Here is a 21460-nt window from a genome sequence, read left to right on the forward strand (position 1 = left end):
CCCGCATCCCCTCCTGTACCCCAACCTCAATTTCTATTCCCTGAAGTGGCCCTTGGGCCAAAAAGTTTGCCCACCCCTGTTATAGTAGCTCCATCTAGGTCAGGGGTCTCAAACTCAAATGACCACGAGGGCCACATGAGGACTAGTACATTGGCCCGAGGGCCACACTGCTGAGCAACCCCCCCCTGCTGCCGCACCCCCTGCCCCCACTCTACCCCTTCTGTGAGGCCCCACCCCTGCCCCACCTCTTCCCACCCCTTCCCTGCCCCCATTCCAACCCCTTCCCTGAAATCCCCACCCCACCCCAACTCTGCCCCCTCCCTGTCCCCAGGGAGTGCAGGAGGGGTGCGGGGTGCATCGGGGGCTCAGGGCAGGGGGTTGGGGAACAGGGTGGGGCAGGATACAGGGTGTGGCAGGTGGCTCGGCAGGGGGTTGGGATGCAGAAGGGGTGTGGGGTGCAGCAGGGGGCTCAGGGCAGGGGGTTTGGCTGCAGGAGGGGTTTGGGGGGCTGGTCCGGCCCAGCACGCACTGGGGGCAGGACAGGCTCCCTGCTGTCCTGACCCCGTGCCACTCCAGGAAACGGTCAGGACTGCGGGGGCGGAGGGGGCATAGGGGTCTGTGTGTTGCCCTGGCCGCTCCTCCAGGTACCTCCCCTGAAGCTCCCATTGGCTGGGAACGGGGAACTGAGGCCAATGAGAGCTTCGGGGGAGGTACCTGGAGGAGTGACCAGGGCAACACACAGACCCCTGTGTGTTCCCCCCCCCCACCAGGTCCCGGCCACTTTCCAGAGCGGCACGGAGGCAGAACAGGCAGGCAGGCAGGCAGGGAGTCTGCCCTGCCCCCAGTGCGTGCCGGGACGGAGCCACTCCAGGTAAAAGCTGTGGAGCAGCAGGGAGCTGGCAGGCCACAGACAATAACCCCGCGGGCCACGTCTTTGAGACCCCAATCTAGGTTATATTTCCCTAATGTGTTTATGAGAAGGTCACGTGAGACAGTATCAAAAGCCTTACTAAAGTCAAGCTATACCACATTTATAACTTCCACCCAACCACAAGACTTGTTACCCTGTCAAAGAAAGCTATTCGGTTGGTTTGACAAGATTCGTTCTTGACAAATCTATGTTAACTGTTACTTATTATTTTCTGGGTGTTTGCAAATTGATAGCTTAATTATTTGCTCCATTATCTTTCTGGGTACTAAACTTAAGGTGCCTAGATCTGTAATTCCCTGGGTCATCTTATCTTTATTCCCCTTTTTATAGATTGGCACTGTATTTGCCCTCTTCCAGTCCTCTGGAATCTCTCCCATCTTCTGTGAGTTTTTGAAGATAATCACGAATGGCTGCAATGAATGAATGAATGAATGAATGAATGCAAACACACAGCTGTGATGACAGAAAAGCTGCTGTATAGACATAAAGCAAACTGAGTTACTTGCAACTGGTTACAAAATCATAGCCAGAGTTGCAGAGTGGACAGGACTAAAATGGAATCATCTTGTAACCGGGTTGAGGGACAACTGTGTAATAACTAGACCCCTTTATATAGCTCTGTTTGTAGGGAGGAGGACCTTAAGTCCCCACTGGTTGCTCATGTGTGCGTGAGCAGACACACACAGCTCACAGAATGAAACAGTCTATACAGTTCATCTTGTTTTATCCTTTAAAGTTTTACTTCTGGGTTAAAAATTGTATTTAAAAATTCTTTTCCTGTGTTACTAATAATGCCTTACATTATTGAAACTGAAAACTTCTAACTTTCACCATTTATATTGTTTGTTTTTCTTTGTTACACTTAGCTTTGACCAGTGATGAGCTGCCAAAATCTTAACAACCGGTTCCCTATAAAAAGTTCTGAGTTAAGGGATGTGCCAAGAGGTGGAGGAGGCGTAGTGGCAAGGATGAGATTGCACAGATGCAAAAGGGGCTTGTTGCAGGGAGGGAGTGGCACAAAGGGAGAAGTGGGTTCCTAGAATCATAGAATATCAGGGTTGGAAGAGACCTCAGGAGGTCATCTAGTCCAACCCCCTGCTCAAAGCAGGACCAAACCCCAATTTTTGCCCCAGATCCCTAAATGGCCCCCTTAAGGATTGAGCTCACAACCCTGGGTTTAGCAGGCCAATGCTCAAACCACTGAGCTCTCTCTCTATATAACCACACAGGCCCCATCCAGCTGCCAGGCCACACCTCCACCAGCAGCCCATAGCAGTGGGTCTCTGTAGCCCCCAAGGTCATGATTACCTTGGGACTATGGATCATGACAGAAAACATTGGCTGAATGAGCTTATTGCCCTTTGTGACGACCAAGGCAGTTATGTTTAAAACCGTGTTAGCCGAAGAGTTAACTATGATCCACTAGCACACGGTGGAACGCACCGTGACCCTGTCTACACTAGGTGCTAAGTTGCCTTTAACCATGTTAGTTAAGGCGGGTGAGCGAACAGGGTGCCTAACGTGCTGCATTTCCCCAGCGCAGACGTGGCCCCGCTGAGGCGCATGGCTAAGCGCAGCGCTGCAAACATTGGCAAGAGCCCGGAGGAACTATGCACTCTGTAAACAACTAGCACGATTTGGCGTTGCGGGCAGAAACAAAGGCGAGGACTGGAGCGGCCGTGGAACCCGCGGCAGCCGCACCAGCTCCTCTCCTGGGTCTGGGGCCGCAGCCCCCACCCCCCTCCAGCGCCTGCGTGAAGGCGCCTCCCAGTGCCTCTCCGCCTGAAAGTTTCTTCTCTCCGGGCAGTGCTGGACTCGGGGCTGGAGGAGCCGGGCGCTGCTTTCCTGTTGGCCGCCGCCCAGCCTGGGACCGTCTCCCTCGGAGCCCGTCGCCTCCTTTGCGGGCACATAGGGCGAAGCGGGGCGAGCGCTTTCTCCTGCCTCCCTCCCTTCCCGGCGCGCGTGGGGAGATGGGCTGCCTGCAGACGTACCTTGGCGCTCTCCTAGGTAATTCGCGAGGCCCCTGTTTGCCTTGTGCCCCCCCCCCCGGCTTGCCCCCCCCGGCCCCAGGGCAGTAGCGGGGGCAGCGTTGTCAGATCGTCCCGCCGCGCTCACCCCCAGCCGCGGGCTGGGATCCGAGGGTCTCGGTAGCTGGGCTGGGTCGCCCAGAGCCCAGCTTGCTACGGCTGGCAAGTGACTCCCCCAGCCGCCGCCAGCTGCCCGTGGCCCCGCATGGGCACGTCCCTGCAGCTGCTCCGGGCCAGGCAGCGCGGCCAGGTTAGGACCAGCGTTGCCTCCCGCGCAGACAGCTGGGGCTGTGGGATCCTGGAGCGGTGCAGGCGCGCTCACCTGGGGGGTGCGCTGAGCCCCCCCGGGGGAGGTCTCCTCTGCCCCCCCCCCCATCGCATGGGAACCCCCCGCCCGGTAGCTCTGCCCCAGGGTGTCCGCCCCCCCCAGTGCCGCGAGCGCTCCCTGCGCCCGGGACCTGCTGCCCCCGCCCGGCCTCGCTGCCCGCCTCACCCGCTCTGCCTTCCCCCGTGCAGGGCTGTGGGCCGCCGCCCTGGCTCAGGAGCCCGAGTACAGCTCCGGGTGCGCCGAGGGCAGCTGCTACCCGGCCACCGGCGACCTGCTGATCGGCCGCGCCTCGCAGCTGTCCGCCAGCTCCACGTGCGGGCTCCGCCGGCCCGAGCCCTACTGCATCGTGAGCCACCTCCAGGTAAGGGCCCGGTGGGGGGAAGGGGCTGACGGCTGCACAAACAGCTGGCGCTGGGGAGGGGCGGAGAGGAAGCCGAGTGCATCCCTGGGGCTCAGCTTTGTTTGCACAGTTGCATCCGTCCTGCGTTTCCTGCCCGGGGTTGTCTGGCTGAAGGAAGCACCTTCTCCCAGGAAAGGAGCGGGGGAGTTGGGCGGGAGCGCAGGGGCAGAGGCGGTACCTGCCTGGGAATGCTGTGCTGAGGGGGGCCAACACCACCCCTCCCCCCCCATCCCACTGCTGGGGCTCTGCGCCCAGTGCTAGCCACTGGCACCTCCCATTCCCCTGTTCCCCTCAGCCCTGATCCGGAATCGGAGCCTTCCTCCCCCCCCAGCTCTGTAAAAGAGTGAGCACCCAGCATGGCCGTGAAAGCCCTGAGTGTCACCCAGCCCTCTTGGGAGATGCTTCATCACATGTGACATTTGAAACTAGACTGGCCAAAGCTAGGACAATTCTGTATGGAACAATCCTGCAGGGGCTGGGAGCAGGATCCCTCCTGCCTCTAACAGTGATGAGTCTTTTGTGCTAGTCAGATTAAATTAACCTGAACTACTATACTTCTAAACAGAAAATGTTCTTATATGCAATCTGGCCAATGGTAACTGCATTATTTAGTATTAAAAATACTAACTCCTCCCACCCACCCAACAAAACACTAAATAAGATGAACAATATATTGGGTGTTATACTAAATCGGGGGCCCTTGAGTTGCTTGGGGCCCTAAGCAATTGGTTAGTCTGTTTAGGCCTAGTGCCACCGCTGGCAGTCATATTGCGGAAAAGGATTGGGGGTTATAATGGATCATATATTAAATGTGAGTTAAGAATGGGATGCAGTTGCGAAAAAGGCTAATGTCATTCTGGGGTATATGTCATACATAAGACACAGCAGGTCTTGTTCTGCTCTACCTGGCACTGGTGAGATCCCATCTAGAGTACTGTGTCCAATTTTGGGTGCCACACTTCAAGAAAGATGTGGACAACTTGGAAAGAATCCAAAGGAGATTGATAAAAGGCTTAGAAAACCTGATCTATGAGGAGAGGTTTTAAAAAATGGTCATGTTTAGTCTTGAGTAAAGAAGATTGGGGAGGAGGTAAAGGAGGACCCGATAAGTCTTTAAATATGTTAAGAGCTGTTAAGAGGAGAGTGATCAATCAAGTGTTCTCCATGTCCACTGAAAGTAGGCCAAGAAGTAATGGGCTTAATCTGCAGCACAGGAAATCTAGGTTAGATATTAGGAAAAACTTTCTAACAGTAAGGATAGTACAGTATGGGAATAGGTTTCCAAGGGAGGTTGTGGAATCCCCTTAAGAACAGGTTAGACAAATATTTGTTCTGCCTCATTGTAGGGGGATGGGCTAGATGACCTCTCAAGGTCCCCTCCAGCCCTAGATTTCTCGAATTCTGTGATATAGAGGCAGTATAAATAGCATGTCTAGCTATTTGCACCCTAATGTACTTATACGTTTAAACCCAATTTAACTTGATAAGTTAAGTAATAATGTGGTACAGGGAGTTCAATTCATACTTTTTCAGGCTTGTACAGAGCCGTCTAGACCACTTCCTGAATCAAAGTCGGTCTGTAATTACATTTATAGTTTAAATTCTGGCATTTGGCATGAGGGAGGGTAGTTAAATCTGTATGTGTCATCAAGGAAAACAAAGTTGTCCTTGCTTCTCTAGTTCCCCTCTTTAAATAGAAAATATGACTTTATGTGAAAAATAGTTTAGCAAATTCCAGGTTTCCAAGACAGAAGGGACTATGGATACATGTAAAAAAACCAGTCAGTATAAATGGAGCTATATTACATTTGAAAGTAGATAAATAATCTCAACCTGAGTTTACAATGTCAAAAACACTAGCCCAAATTCTATTGTTCTAAGTGGGGCAAAACTCCGTCTGAAAGCAATGGGAGTCTTGTTCCATTCAGGACCGTAGAATTTGGCCCAAAATATATTGCTTCATAGTATACTTGAACAAACGTGTTGTGTCAGCTCGTTTAGTATGATAGTGTGCTCAGCACTTTGCAGGATTGGGCCCCACTATGGCTATAGTAAAATTTCTGACATAACTTGCAAGATTTCAAGTGTTCCCTTATTTTTATTCTTGCAATTAAATATTCTGAGTCAGCATTGTATCCTTGGTTGCTTTTGTTGCTCCCCGCCTCCCCCTCAAAGGTGCAGAGTATGGCAGAAAAGACATGGTTAGAAAGGGGATTCTGAAATTTGCCACCTCTCTCTGGCAAAAATAGGATTTGCGGATGCTCAGAAGTCTGTGAGAGTGAACCCTTAGGGAACTGTCCTGCTCCAATTTAAATAATAGACATCTTTGACCCTGATTTCACTGGCAGGAGGATTGGGTCTATATTTGGGACCCCTATTCTGGCTGGTTTGGGAGTGCTCATATAGATTAGCCCAAATAATCTGACTGTATGGGAAAATGATAGGGACATGCATAACGAATTGGGAGGATACACAGACCACAGAGACTTGTCTTGATTTGTTTGCTCATGGCAGGAATGACCGAGGGCTTGTGGAGTATGAACTCTGTGACTGGGGACTACCAGGAAAAGGGCGCCATAAATGGCACTGAACTGTGTGAAACAGCATCACTTACTGTATACTGTAGCAACATCTCTAATGCTCAGATCCTTGACTGCTGAGGTGCTGTTTTACTAAGGGCTGAGTGAATGTGAATGTAGCCTCCACGCTGCCAACAAGGCCATCCTTAACTGCCTATTTGTCCAGTGTTTGGACATGCCCCATTCTGCTTTTTACCATGCTTGCCCTTATGCTTGCTTGGAAGGAGCGCCCAGTAAAACATCCCCAATACCACCACATTGTCCTCTTTTGAATCTCTCTGTAAAACCCATCCGAGCCATGATGCCCACATAACACTTGACAATAGTTAGTGGCTCCTGCACTGTGACCAGCTGTGTATTCAAGCTGTTTTACCGTTATCTCAAGCTCCCCCTGTTGGTCTGTCATATCCACCTATTGTCTGTCGTCTTACATTTAGATGTAAATTCCTTTGGGCAGGGACTGTCTCTTCGTTATATCTGTGCAGTGCCTATCACAAGTGGCTCTGGCATATTAGGCACCTTTACAATACGAATGAATAGATAATGACAGCTGTTACATTGCGCTTGTTCTGTGGAGGAGGGTTAGTCACTGAGGCCCATGATTTCAAACAGGTGCAACTTGGGGCTGCATGCACAAGTTAGGGTTGCATTTGTGCTCATAACCATGTGTGTGCTCAACCTAAATATATGCTTGAAAATTTGGACTCAGTGGTGAAATTCCACCCTAGTAAATAGGACCTACACTAAAGCTTTACAGGGGACTTTGAGCTGCACAGGGCTTTGTCCAGGATATCTGTAACTTGGAGAAGCAAACACTACTTCACAGAGCATTTGAACTTGTTGTTTTCTGGTTCTATGTTTCAGCATAAATCAGATTAATAGTTTTCTGTAAACATTAATATTTACTTTTGAATTGTGCTAGAGAGTAATTAGTCCCTGGAATTAGTTTTAAGTAAAACATACTTCCAATAAAACTAAAGCTTATTGAATTCCTGTCATATTTTTCCCTTTGGCCTTCAATTTACATTAATTTAAGAGTAAATTATGCTTTCTTTCATTTTTAAAGTAAAAAAACCAAATCTTTTTGATTCACTCCACCGAAGGCACGAAGAGCTAGACGTAACCCTAATGCAAAATAAGTTTATCTCCAGGGAACAACTATTCCTTTTTTGATACAATAACCAACGCTAAGACTAATAAGTTAATTGTCTTATTATTTCAGGAGGACAAAAAATGTTTCTCCTGCAATTCCCTGGTCCCCTTCCACGAGACTCTCAACTCTGATAGCCATCTTATTGAAAATGTGGTCACAACATTTGCACCAAACCGTCTCAAGCTGTGGTGGCAGTCAGAAAATGGTATGTAGTTCATCTGAGGATCTTTTCTAGTGAACAGAATTGGTCACCCTTGATTGATTTAAAGGTTCTTGTGTGTTTTGTTGTTATTTGAAGGGTTGTTAGTGCTGCATGGAGCATTAGTGTGTTAAGCACAGATCCCTTGGTAAAGCTAGATTCTTTGATTTATACTCGAGTGGTGTTTTATTATAAACAGTCTTATGAACTTTAGGAGTGCTGGAAAAAAGTATAATATAAGCTTTAAGGAATCTCTTATTAAGGTTTTTTAAAAATATATAGAGATTTTGTATATTGTGCCCAAATCTCTTGTGCTTAGTGGAGTGAGCAAAGAGGGAGGAAACAGCCCCCAAGAAGCATCCCAGTGCAGAACAGCTGTACACTGTTGTTCCTCCCAGCCTCTGGCATAGCATGCCTGTCAGTGGAGGGAGGAGGTGTGGCTAGAGTGCACAGTGCTCAAGCCATTGTCACCCAAGTACCCTGAGGCTGGTCCAGTTTATGCCACAGACTGGATAGGACTCCTACAGCTTAAAGCCACTTTGGCTCTGCCCTTCAGGAGGAGTGAAGAATCAGGGCCACTCTCTCATTATTCACTATCACCTCACTTCTCTACTCAGGCTATGTATTCATCTGCCAAACAATATAAATGAACAAAGCAAGCAAATCAAAGCAAATAAAAACCACACACATTAGTTTCGTGGGGTTTTTTCCCCCTCTAAAATTTCTTTCCGGAGTAAGCCACTCCTTTTTACTTTTACAGCTGTGCTCCCAGCCTGCCTGAATTTCCTCAAGCTCCTAAGAATTTCCTAAAGCTCCTAAGATAACCTTTTTTTAAAAAAAAAAAAGAGTATGGAAGGCACAGTATTTGGCAAATATGTTGGCAAAGGCTCTTATTGTAACTTAACGAACACTGTGATGTTTTGAAAAACGCTTTATTAGCCCACTAAAAAGAAGTTTACTTGATGTCCTTTTTTTAACAAGTGAGATTAATCCAGCTAGCTATCTGTCTCCACTGTTTCTAGTTTAGCATTCCAGATAACTCATGTTTTTTGCAATAGACTTGGCAACCTACCAACAGAAAAGTTTTAGCTTATAAGGTCACGCAAATGTCCCTCAAAAATAAACAACAAATGATTCTTTCTCCATGTAGGCATAAAGCAGCAAGGATCGTTGTATTTCTATGTGTTCCCCACACAAAATTATAGCTGTTTAAAAGTTGGAAAGCACCATATTTCCTTGGGTTATTCTACTTGTCTTCCTCTCCTCCCCTCCCCACACCCCTTTAAATCATCTTATTTGTTTTTATGCTACAAACTAGAATGTAATGAGTTTCCAGCTGTTTCAAGAGATCTTTTCACATGCATCAAATAACTGGTTGTGTTATCTTCCTTCAGTATACAGTCCTAAAATTTTGATCATTTATAGTTATACAACTTGAAAAATCTCTCTTGCTGCTGGTAAGTTGGAAAGCTTTCATTAATGAGTGAGGGGACCTGAAAAGTCAATTTCTGTAACATTTAACCTTTCATTTGAAAAACAGTTGTAGGCTTCTATCCCTTACAGTTATAAAAATAATCTTTCAACTGTGAACCCCTGCAGTGCAATCTCTGACTGTGTAGACAAAAGGGCTCCTATGCCTCTGTTTCTGCCCATAAGTTTCTCCAAGCAGCTGCTGAGTGAAATTAGCAAGAATCTGCTGGGTTTCATTGCTGATATTCAGGAAGTTGTAGGCGGCAGGTGTGTGGCAGTTTCATGATACAGTAGAACCTCAGAGTTACGAACTGATCAGTCAATTACACGTCTCATTTGGAACCAGAAGTATGCACTCAGGCAGCAGCAGAGATAAAAGAAAAAAAAGCAAATACAGTTCAGTATTGTGTTAAACTACTAAAAATATAAAGGGAAAGTTTAAAAAAAATTGACAAGGTGGGGAAATTGTTTTTGTGCTGTTTCATTTAAATTTGAGATAGTTAAAAGCAGCATTTTTCTTCTGCGTAGTAAAGTTTCAAAGCTGTATTAAGTCAGTGTTCAGTTGTAAACTTCTAAAAGAACAACCATAACATTTTATTCAGAGTTACAAACAACCTTCATTCCCGAGGTGTTGGTAACACTGAGGTTCTACTGTACCACTCAGAAAACTATGTGCCACATCAGAGGCAGGTATGGGGGATATACATGGCTGAGGAGGATTTGGGAAATAGGCTGGGGCAGAGTAGCAAAGACACCTTCACTTCCTTGGGATAGCCAGGAGGCTCTGAGGTCAAGGTCAAAGAAGAGAGAGGAAAAAGCTCCCATCCAACAAGCAGAGGTTGGGGGCAGGTGTGTGTGTGTCTTACAACTGGAGAGACCCACTGCCAGAGGCTGATACTAGAACTGGAGCCCTCAGCCAGTGTCCAGCATCACCACTATGGTATGAATTCCATCACCCTGAATCTTATCAGCAGCTGAGGGAGAGGGCAGGGCTTCTCATCAGGGCATTATAAGGGAGGCCACCTCCAGTCCCCCGGCTATCTTTTTGTATCTGCCTCTGTCTAGCAACTTTAGTTCTGTTATACAAACCAAGATAAGGGTAATCCAGTCTCATGCTTTGGGTGTATGCTGATTGACACAGGGGACAGGAAAGAATGCCCCAGCTCCTTCTGTTATGCAGCATTGCGTAACTGGCTAGAAGTGAAATCAATATCCTCGTCTGTAAAACTAGAATTAAATAGGCTTTGGGCAGGGGACCTACATGGGGCTTAGGGAAGTTTGTTGGTACTAGTCCAGTTAATTCAGGCCCTCGCCTGATCACTAGGCTGCCCCAAACACCCGTGTTCCTAGACAGAGAGCCATTTGCAGAATTCCAGAATCCCTCTGCATGAGAGCTCAGCAGTCCAGCTCCTAGCAGAAAGCATTATGGTTCATTTCCATTGCACGTCAGGCCTTTCGCTCATGCAGAGCGAAGTGAGGGCCAGGATTTCATCCTTAGTGGACTGTAGAGTTTTTCACTTTCTTCTAAAGCATCCAATAGAGGCCTCTGCAGAAGGTTGGATACCAGACTAGTTCTGCATTGTGTGTGATCTTGTGTGTGAATCACTTAACCTCCCCATGCCTGAGTAATGGGGTATTGTAAAATGTAAAATCTGTAAAACAGGATAATGATACTGGAAATACCTCAACTACTGGGGTAAAGTGAAATATGCTAAATGTCATACAGACTAAATACAGATTCAGCACTGTATAAGAAATAATATCTCCAATTGGCAATCCCATGTAATGTGATGTTTAGGAAGTTTGCAAACACTGTGTCTTCACCGCAATTCCCTAACGTTTATTGTAGTGCTAATCCATACATTGTTCTGTCACAACATAACAGCCAAAGTCAAGAAAAAGATCCTTATGCTACCAGAATGAGGGTCTCTTAGGAAAATGATGAAGTTATTGCTGAGAAATGTTCCTGTTTACTGTAGAATTTCCTTTTTCTGCCTTTAGGTTTGGAAAATGTAACTCTCCAGCTGGATCTGGAAGCTGAATTCCATTTCACTCATCTCATTATGACCTTCAAGGTAAAGAATCCATAGCATTCTCACAAATCACAAACTGGAGCACTGTGTAATCTAACATCTGTCATGGAGGGCAGTTGTGGGCTTAACTGGTTATTTAGACTAAGATAGATGGATATATATAATGTTCCAGTTTTGAAGACACAGGCTTTAATAAATGCATTAAAAATGCTGTTAATATTGGAATGCAGGGGAGATGGACTTCATAAGCCTGTTGGTGTCAAATTTTTAATTGACGATCTTTGTATAAACAGATAAGTTTCTGCTTTGAATAAATCCAAAACTCATAAAATAGAAGGAGATTGAAGCGCTCTTCTGTTGCTCACTTGCATTTTATATTTGGGTTTTTGTAGCAAAAATGGAACTGTGGGGTCTTACCATCATTTTAGACTTCAAGATTGTGGAAGTGTGCAAAAACTGTGCTTTGGGTTATCTGTTTGTTCTTTGTGCGTTTTGTATTTTACAAGATCATTATCAAAATCGACATAGCTGCAAGTTTTTTGTTTTGTTTTGTAAGCAATCATTTTCACTTGGCAAATGAAAATGTGTCCAAGAGGACATCTGTGCCTTTGTTTCCTTTCAAACAGATGTCCTGGAGAGACAGATTATGTACCATGTGTCTCAAAGTACATTTTATTATGAAGGCATTAGTAGTGACTCCATAGCTGAATTTAATCTCTAAATTTTACATGCTAACTTTCTAGGACAACTGAATACTCTATAATATCCCTGGGCTACATCTCAAACACACACCTCTGCTTCCACCATGACCCATCACAAGTTACTCTCCCACAAGGTGGCACCCCACCAAGCTCCCATATTTCCTTACCAAACTCAGCTTCCAAACACTGTCTGTATAAATGTCTGTGTGTATTAGGATTTAAAAACTGAATGTGGTAAGGCAGTATAGGGTCATGGTGAAAGATGGAAGGAGAGATTTGTTAAGGAGGACTGGATTGGGACATGTGGGAACAGGATTGCTTAAGGGGAGTGAGCCTGGGGAAAATTAGTCTATGTACAGAGAATTGTGGAGCAAGGGACAGGACTGAGAGTGGCAGGAGGAAGAGTGCAGCAATGCAAGGGGTTGCAGGGCTATGTGAAAGGCATAGTAGTAGGGGTTGCCAACTTTATAATCACACAAAACTGAACACCCTTTCCCCGACGCCCCACCCCCACTCGCTTTATCTCCCCTCCCTCCATTGCTCATTCTTCCCCACCCTCACTCACTTTCACCAGGCTGGGGCAGGGGTTAGGGTGTGGGAGGGGGCTCTGGTCTGGGGCCTAGGGGTTTGGAGTGCTCGATGGGTGGTGGGCTCTGGGATGGGGCTGGGGATGAGGGATTTGCGGTGAAGGGGAGGTCTCTGGCTGGGGATGTGGGCTCTGGGATGGGGCGGGATGAGGCGTTTGGGGTGCAAGAGGGGGCTCAGGGCTGGGGAGGGGTCTTGGGGTGGAGGTGCAGGCTCTGTGATTGAGTTTGGGTGCGGGAGGGGACTCTGGGCTGGGGTAAGGGGTTGGGGTGTGCGAGGAGATTTGGGGTACAGGGTCCCAGCGGCGCTTACCACAGTTCTCAGGAAGCAGCCACCAGGTCCCTGCGGCCCCTAGGCTCATGGACAGCCGGGGAGGCTCCGCGTGCTGTCCTCACACCCACAGGCACCACCCCCACAGCTTCCATTGGTCGGAGTTCCTGGCCAATGGGAGCTGTGGAGCCGGCACTCAGGTTGGGGGCAGCGTGCAGAGCCTCCCTGGCCACCCATAAGCCTAGGGGCTGCCGACTGGACTCTTAACACATGGTCAGCGGTGCCAGCCAGAGCCACCAGGTTCCCTTTTCGACTGGGCATTCCAGTCGAAAACCAGTAAGGATCCTTAGATTATAAGATCTTTGGGAAGGCACTGTCTTTTTGTTCTGTTTTTTTACAGTGCCTAAAATAATGGGGCTCTAGGCTAATACTGGGGTTCCGAAGTGCTAAATCAAATTATGAATAATAATACATATAATTGTTGATGGCTATTCATGCCAATAGTCATCAGATACTTCCTAAAAAGCCTGGCAAATTTCCTTACACCAAAAATCTTGGTTAATTTTGAATTAAGGCTGCTTCTCACTCAAATGCAAAACTTTACTCTGATCTTGTACCTTTTTTTATGGGCAATAGACCTATTTAATGCTGCATGTACACCTATTGGTTTGATGTGTCTTGTCTGGGTGAGGTCAGAGTGAAGGGTTTGTGTTTGGGTGTGATCATGAGGGATTAAATACATGCATTGTGAGTGCTCCTGTGTTCAAAGTGGAAGTGAGTTTGCTATGTAGTTGTGGCTATGGAGAGTGTTTGGGTGGAAAGGCGTGAAATTTGAGATTGGTATGGATGTGAATGTTGATTTCAATGATGACATTATTGATTTTTAGTAATTGCTTTGGTGGGATTTGCTCTGGAGCAATCTTAACTCTTAAATTATCAAATTCTAGTTTGTAGGACACAAGTTAGTACTGTGGATGATTTGTTTCAGCTAAGCAGGAATACATTTTAAAACTGATAGACCTACTTTTGTGTTTGGCTTTTGGAGGGTCTTGCCTACATATATAAAACAAATGAACTAACTGTTGCTGACATTGTCCTCTCCGTGCAAGCCATGTATTAAACCATATATTAATTTAGTTATTTGAAATGCTGGTAGGTAAGGAGAAAAACTATTCATATAAAATAAAGAAAGGATTAGATTGTATCAGATCATGTCAAAGTTTGGTCAAAGTCGGTTAAAGCAAAGTCATTATGGATCCTGGGAGCAGAGTCTTATAAAACTGGCTGAGGATGAATTTCTCAATCTAGTGGGGAAAAGACCAGTTTCAGTTGCCTATTCAACCAACAAGACAATTGTTAGAGCACTAAGAAAGATCATGCAGACAGATTAGGATTGCCAACTTTCTAATCGCATAAAAGTGAACACCCTAGCCCCGCCGCGTCCCTGAGGCCCTGCCCCCCCACTCACTACATTCCCCCTCCCTTGGTGGCTCGCTCTCCCCCACCCTCACTCACTTTCCCTGGGCTGGGGCAGGTGGTTGGGGTGTATGAGGGGGTGAGGGCTCTAAATGGGGGTCCAGGCTCTGGCCTGGCGCCAGAAATGAGGGGTTCAGGGTGTGGGAGGGGGCTTTGGGCTGGGGCCAAGAGTTGGGGTGCGGGAGGGGGTGATGGTTCCAGCTGGGGGTGCGGGCTCTGGGGTGGGGCTGGGGGTGAAGGGTTTGGAGTGTAGGAGGGGGGTTCCAGGCTGGGGGGGATGGGGTTGAGGGATTCAGAGTGTGGGAGGAGGCTGCAGGTTGAGGCAAGGAGTTGGGATGCAGGAGGGGGGTGAGGGCTCTGGGGTGGGGCCGGAAAAATGGAAAAATATTACCATTGTTCTGTATGTGTCTCTTGATAAGAAAGGGGAAATATGTATAACTGGATTCCCTCCTCTGTGCTCCATCGTTCTAGGCCCCGCCCCATCTGACAGGAAATGAGAGGCCTCTTTGATCTTCCTGTGAGCCAGGACTGACTGGGATATAAAATGGGGAGCTACAATAACTGGGGAATCTGCACTTTTTTCACTGACCTTAAAAAATAATCATCTTTCTCCAAGTATTTCTCTCTTACCTTCATTTTAAATAGGAATCTGAAGTCTTAGTAGCTTACAGTAAACAATCCTTTATTCTAAGTTTGTGTGTTGCATTATGAGTATGTTTAAATGTCTGCGTACCTATAATTAGAAATATCATCATTCCAAAGATACTCTCTGATTAGATTTGCATGATTCAAATGAAGGCCTTACCATAATCTGTCTCCAAAAATGAGCTGTAGCTCACGAAAGTTTATGCTCAAATAAATGTGTTAGTCTCTAAGGTGCCACAAGTACTCCTTTTCTTTGTGTGTAGTAGCAGTAGTAAAAAGAAAATTGGGACGAAAATAGAAAAAATATCATTCTATAGAAGAAGTCTTGAAATTCAGGCACACGAGTTGCTCCTTCTAACAATTGATTCCAAATAATATTTAATAGTATATAACCATTTGCTGTTTTTTGGTTTTGTTAAGACATTCCGCCCAGCTGCAATGCTAATAGAAAGATCATCTGATTTTGGAAAAACCTGGAAAGTATATAGATACTTTGCATATGACTGTGAGAACTCCTTTCCTGGTGTTTCAACTGGACCCATGAAGAAAGTAGACGATATCATTTGTGATTCCCGATATTCTGACATTGAACCTTCAACTGAGGGAGAGGTTGGAGGTTATTTTTATATATAATGAAGACTTTTTCTCTGCACATTTCGAGATCCCTTATTTTAAGGTTGATTCTTTCATTTTTCATTTTTCTTTAGGTCATATATCGTGCTTTAGATCCAGCTTTTAGAATTGAAGACCCATATAGTCCAAGAATTCAAAGTATGTACATAGTTACTTTTCTTTCGCATTCTAACTCTTGTATTTTTAAATGGGGGGGTGGGGAACTTACAAGCAAAAAATCAGCCCCAGTATGGCCTCAGAACTGCACCAGGAACCAGGGGTCCGCTCCACTGACTTTAATGGGTCTCCACATGGGAATAAGAACCAGTGTTGCCAACTCATGGTTTTTTACCATGAGTCTCATTACGGTTGATGTTTTTCGTAAAGGCTCAACTCCTGGTGTCATGGGATTATGTGAGAATCTCCACTTCCTTTTTTTTTTTTTTTTCCAAAAAGGTGTGTGGGGGGGAATTCTAAACCTCATTGTTTCAGAGAAGAGCTTGAAAATGTGACCCCTCCCCCGCCAAAGAAAGCTGATAAATAAAACCCCAAATTTATGATTATTTTTTTAAATCTCATGATATTTTTAGCTAAGCTAAAGATTTTTGTGGGTCTGACTCATGATTGTTGGAGTTGGCAATACTGAGTGCCTGCCCACATTGATCTGATTGTAGGATTCACTCCTAAGACATTAAAAGTAATGCATCAATTATTTACAGTTATTGGGACAAAGGAATGCAAACATACAAATCTGCTGCTGTATGAAAGCATACAATTTGAAAAAGAAACTTCTTTAGGCATTTTACTTGCATAAGGACAACAGGATTTGGCTTTAGTTTAAGTTAGTATCTAACAGTGTAAAGCTGCCTGGATGAGACAGCAAAGGAAAAGAACTCCAGTAGAAGGCTGTATGCTGGCTGCTACATTGATTCAGTGTTTTCTGTTTAACCAAAGTTTAAAAAGAGAAATTTATAAGGAATTCTATTTTTACTAGCTTAGGCCGAGGGTATTTTCAAACATGGGAGAAAAACAAGGTTTTAATAATATCAAGGCAGAAAGAGTCAAAGGTCAAATTAATTGCTATAATGTTGTCTTCCTGCGAGACCTCTTCCTGTGAGAACAGTTACTTTTTATTTGGTAGGATCAAGATGGTGGTTTTTCCCATCAAAATACAATTAATTATATTAAAAGGGTGTGAGGGCATATAAAGAAGAGGATTATATTTGTATCCTAAGTGTTTCTGCAATTTCCATCTCAAGTTCTTCCAAACATGCACACAGTCTTTGAAGCTCATACTCCACTTGTCAGTACTTCCTTAATATTAACCCCGACCCATTTTACATTTTAAATCCGAAATGTGGTTGAAAACTAAGACATCTGTTGTGGCACTGATGCATGTGCCATTAATGTTAATATTCTGTCGATGTATGTATCAACAGCAAAATAAATCCCAGTTTTGTTTAAATTAATCTAGTGTATATATAGTGATCATATTGGGGAGAAAACAATTAATCTCTGGTATTTGTAGCTGGAGGATTCAGTGAGGGAAATTTGTATTTAAAAAAGATGAAGTCTTGTTTACAATCTCAGATATTATATTATATCTCAATATAGAAAATTGCTCTATGTGAGGTTTCCCATAATTTATGATCTGCAGTTTTCTTGGTTTCCTTCAGTTCATAGAACTCAGTAGCTAATTCAAGCAACTGTTTGTTTGCTTTTTTCCTTGCAGACCTATTAAAAATCACAAATTTAAGAATCAGTTTCACCAAGTTACATACGTTGGGAGACAACCTCTTAGATTCTAGAATGGAAATCAAAGAAAAGTACTACTATGCAATTTATGACATGGTGGTTCGTGGGAACTGTTTCTGTTATGGCCATGCCAGTGAGTGTGCACCAGTAGACGGCTTTAATGAAGAGGTGGAAGGAATGGTAAATGCTCACACTTTTTCACACTTAAAACCATGTTAAAATGCCTTGAGCCTGATTCTGTCCCGTTTACTCACATTGAGAAGATATATTACATTAGTACTAAAGTATATCAGTAAGAGTGGCAGAATTTAGCCCTTTATTTTTCTTCTTAATTTCCAAACAATAAAACAGTGTTCACCATTTTTGTTGTTGTTCAAACACCGAGAGCTGAGAGTAGTTTAAAGTTACTTTAACATCTTGAAATTTCTTCTTTCTAATTATATGAAAGACCTGATAAAAATAAAAGGAACAGTATTGTAATGGATATAAGGGAATGTATTTTTATGCAACATTGAACTAACCTATGGACCTTCTTTCTATTGAAGCAAATAGCAGGGTCAAAGGGTGAGATAGTTTAATTATACAAGAACAGCACTGCATTTATATTAACTAGTATAAAAAGAAAACTACAAGGGCTATCCATTTTCAGAGTTCAGCACACAAATTGATCAACAGCAGGGCAGAGGAAAATCCTGCTGCCTTCACGTTATAATATTGTATAATAGGTCAGGTGCATTTTCCTTTCTTCTGTCAGTTTTTACCATGATTTTTCCAAGTGGATGCAGGTAGGACTTCTGCTGGAAGGGGAAGAGATTGGGTGAGATGCCAGTCTGAAAGCAGGGTTTGTTGGGTTGTTGTTTTGGGAAGTGGAGTTGTGTGGGAGAAGAGATTGTCATGGTTAACACAAAGTGCGAGGGAAACTTTTCGGCAGATTCATCATCTGGGAGGAAGTTTTGTCCTTGTTTGTGGGAGTCTAGCCTGCCAGTCAGCATGCAGTATGTACTCTGTGCCCAGCCCACAGTAGCTATGGGTCTGTTTACAGCCCCACCTGCAGAGCTCAGTTCATCAGCTCAGATTCTAGAGACATATTCTTCTAGCTCTGGAGTTCCCTCCAAATTCAATCCATGGTCATCCAAGATGGCAGCAGTCACAGGAGCAACTTGTCTGATTTCGGTTCTGTATATATTGATGCTTGAGCCAGGCTTGTGATAAACATCAATTTGGTGTGGAAGAGCTTTTGGCCCCCTTCCTCTAAAGCTTCTGTATGCACTGCTGGAGAAAGGTATTAGACTAGTTGACCCTATGTTCTGATGTGGCTAATCCTATTTTAATGGATTATGGACAATTTAATGATTTTGCCCTAATAGGTTACTTAAGGGCATTTTGGGCTAAACTGTGTGCTCCATATTCACATTGGTGACCATTTATTCACACAGGCAATTCCATTGAAGAAAATGAGACTACCTTGTGTGGGTGAGCATTTACTCACACAGGCAAGGAAATCACAGTCTGGCCCTTTCTGTATATAATTATGTCCTCTTTAAGTGTTTTTGATGCAATGGTAGTTGGCAAGGGTATGCCAAACGCTCACTGGTTATATTTTAGGTAGATGGGAAATGGTGAGGTACATTCCAATTTGAATGCACTCTATGTATTGTGTTGGCTTTTTCCCCTCCTTATTTTCTTTAACCAAACATATCATATTTTTATATTTGTTTTTTATTCTTTTAAATGATAGGTCCACGGGCACTGCATGTGCAGACATAATACCAAAGGGTTAAACTGTGAACTGTGTTTGGATTTCTACCATGACTTACCGTGGAGACCAGCTGAAGGACGCCATAGTAATGCATGTAAAAGTATGTTTAAATACAATACCAATTCTAAATCCTATATTCTTATTTGCTTTTAATGTTTGATGAATTTTACATAGTTGGTTCATGAGGTTTTTGTTGCATTAAATGAACTGTAAAGATATTATTTACAAGACTAATATTTCTTTAGTGAAAACATATTACTTTAGTAAAGCTGCTCTTTTTTGCCTTGTATTGTAGAGTGCAATTGTAATGGACACTCTATCCAGTGCCATTTTGATATGGCTGTATACATGGCAACCGGAAATACCAGTGGTGGAGTGTGTGATGACTGCCAGCATAACACAATGGGACACAACTGTGAACAATGCAAACCATTTTACTTTCAGCATCCAGAGAGAGAGATACGAGATCCTAACATTTGTGAGCGTAAGTGCAATGTCATCACTCAGAATGTTAAAGCACATTGTGTCTATACTTTGATCACTAAGGCATTCAGTTAAAGAATTCCAAAGCAGCTGCATCTGTATTCTTGGGCCCCATTCCTCTCCTTTGAGTTACTGACTGTTCATGAACAGATGTTCTATGCTTCTGATGGAGGCCTGAGGTAAGTGTGGCCTCTCTTCTTTGCTTTTTGTTTAAAAAGCGGGAAGTGGCCGCCACTTGGTGACTTCACATGCAAACAATGCCGTGTCTAATGAGCTATAGCAATCAGATCTGAGAACTGTGTATTTCTTTTACTGTAGTTAATAAAGGTGTATGCAATGCTTCCTTTTTAGCATGTAACTGTGACCCACTTGGCTCCCAAAATGGTGGAATATGTGATCGCTACACTGACTTCTCTGCTGGCCTTATTGCTGGACAGTGCCGCTGTAAATTATTTGTGGAAGGGGAACGTTGCGACCTCTGCAAAGAAGGGTTCTATGGATTAAGTGCAGATAATCCCCTGGGTTGTCAATGTAAGTAGACAATTTATGGAATGGGAATAAACTAATGTTACTTTATGTATGATCCAAAGCTCTTCCTGGAATTGTTAGAGCTTGAAGAGGAACTTCTAGTGCAGCCCTTGATTTTTATTGAAGGAAGGACATGATTTGAAGATTTCAAGTGACTTGGATTCCACCCATTTCCATCAGAAGTCCCAGGTGATCTTACTGTAAACTCAGTTGAAACACTACAGAGCCTTTCTTGGTTTCAGTTTAAGTCCTTTACTTAGTCTATGGAAATCTGGCAGGGAGTTAGGGGAGAAATACAGACAGGAATGTGCAATAAAACTGCTCACTGAGAAAAGAAAGATGGTCTTACTGTAAATATTTGTATTAAATACTGTGCAAAATATAAACAAACTCTTGTGTTCTGATTTATTTACTTGCATTTCCTAATATAGCTTGTGCATGTAATCCTTTGGGAACTCTTCCTGGAGGGAATCCTTGTGATTCAGAGACAGGAAGCTGCTATTGTAAACGTCTAGCAACAGGAAGGCACTGTGAGCAGTGTCTGGTAAGTAGCCTTGCAATAAGAATAGATTTGTAATAGAAAAATACACTAATATGAAAGGGGCAGTGTGGCATGTCAGAAGTATAGAGTGAGATGGTGCCAGACTTGTGTGAGTAATTGAGAGCAGAGCATGGAGAGAGAATCGGTGGAAATGGGCCCTTCTGAATGTAAAGTGACAAAGAACAGGTGTTGTGACGATGGATTGGAGGATAAGCAAGAAAGTGAGTGAGCAAGCCAGGAATATTGGAACACTAGTGTTCAAAGGTCAGTTTTTCAAACCAGACTTGCATTTTGAGGGACACGGTGTTGCACCAGAAGTTCATTGTGGGAGAAAATGTTCATGTTCAGCTATCTAGCTGCCTGACTGTGCCTGAAATCAGGCAGTTTACACTGAGATTATCTAAAACTTGTGCTGCCCATTAACCACCATTGCAAAACTGCCCCAGCCAGAAAGAGAGGCCTGCTGTGAAAATCAGGCCCAGGGTGCTGAGTATCTTCCCAGCCATATCGCTGTTTTTCATCAGACTAACTCCCATTACCCAAACCTCAATCAAGGCTATGATAGCTAAGGAGTGTGTGGTGTGCTGCTCTTTCTCTTATATCAAAAAAGTGAGACTTTGAAATTCCCCTGCTAGAGCACTTTCTGGGGATTAAAAAACGCATACTGACACAACATCACGTGAATCAGGGCTCTAAGACATTAGCATCTCAGGTACGTTGTCTGCTTTCATAGATGTCTATCTACTGTTATCTGCCCATAAACTATGTGGGAAATCTGAGCATGTCAGTCTGTCTCCTGAGGACATACTGCAGAATAACAGGAACAAGTCATGCCACATCCATGCTGAGAGCATGTTGTCAGTGCTCTATAATCTGCACTGGCTGCTGTTAAATTTCTGGGGGGAGGTCAAGGTGTTGGCTTTATCTTTCAAAGCTGTAAATGGTTGGGGACTTGGCTCCCTATGAAAATCCATCTTTTCATGCC

General features: G+C 44.5%; 1 protein-coding gene across 1 annotated transcript in view; it reads left to right on the forward strand.

Annotated features, from left to right (window-relative positions):
- The first annotated feature begins 2612 nt into the window (after positions 1 to 2612).
- Positions 2613 to 21460, forward strand: part of LAMB1 (laminin subunit beta 1) — a 72685-nt gene continuing 53837 nt past the window's right edge. The window contains exons 1-11 of the mRNA XM_084650738.1: positions 2613 to 2938; positions 3475 to 3647; positions 7488 to 7623; positions 11089 to 11162; positions 15218 to 15406; positions 15505 to 15568; positions 17142 to 17344; positions 18903 to 19023; positions 19219 to 19407; positions 19758 to 19937; positions 20366 to 20478. Of these exons, the coding sequence (XP_084506864.1) occupies positions 2902 to 2938; positions 3475 to 3647; positions 7488 to 7623; positions 11089 to 11162; positions 15218 to 15406; positions 15505 to 15568; positions 17142 to 17344; positions 18903 to 19023; positions 19219 to 19407; positions 19758 to 19937; positions 20366 to 20478 (1479 nt within the window). The 5' untranslated portion in view covers positions 2613 to 2901. The remainder of the gene's footprint in view (positions 2939 to 3474; positions 3648 to 7487; positions 7624 to 11088; positions 11163 to 15217; positions 15407 to 15504; positions 15569 to 17141; positions 17345 to 18902; positions 19024 to 19218; positions 19408 to 19757; positions 19938 to 20365; positions 20479 to 21460) is intronic.

The sequence above is a fragment of the Lepidochelys olivacea genome (assembly GCF_965140295.1).
Source record: "Lepidochelys olivacea isolate rLepOli2 genome assembly, chromosome: 1".
Taxonomy (NCBI): Eukaryota; Metazoa; Chordata; order Testudines; family Cheloniidae; genus Lepidochelys; species Lepidochelys olivacea.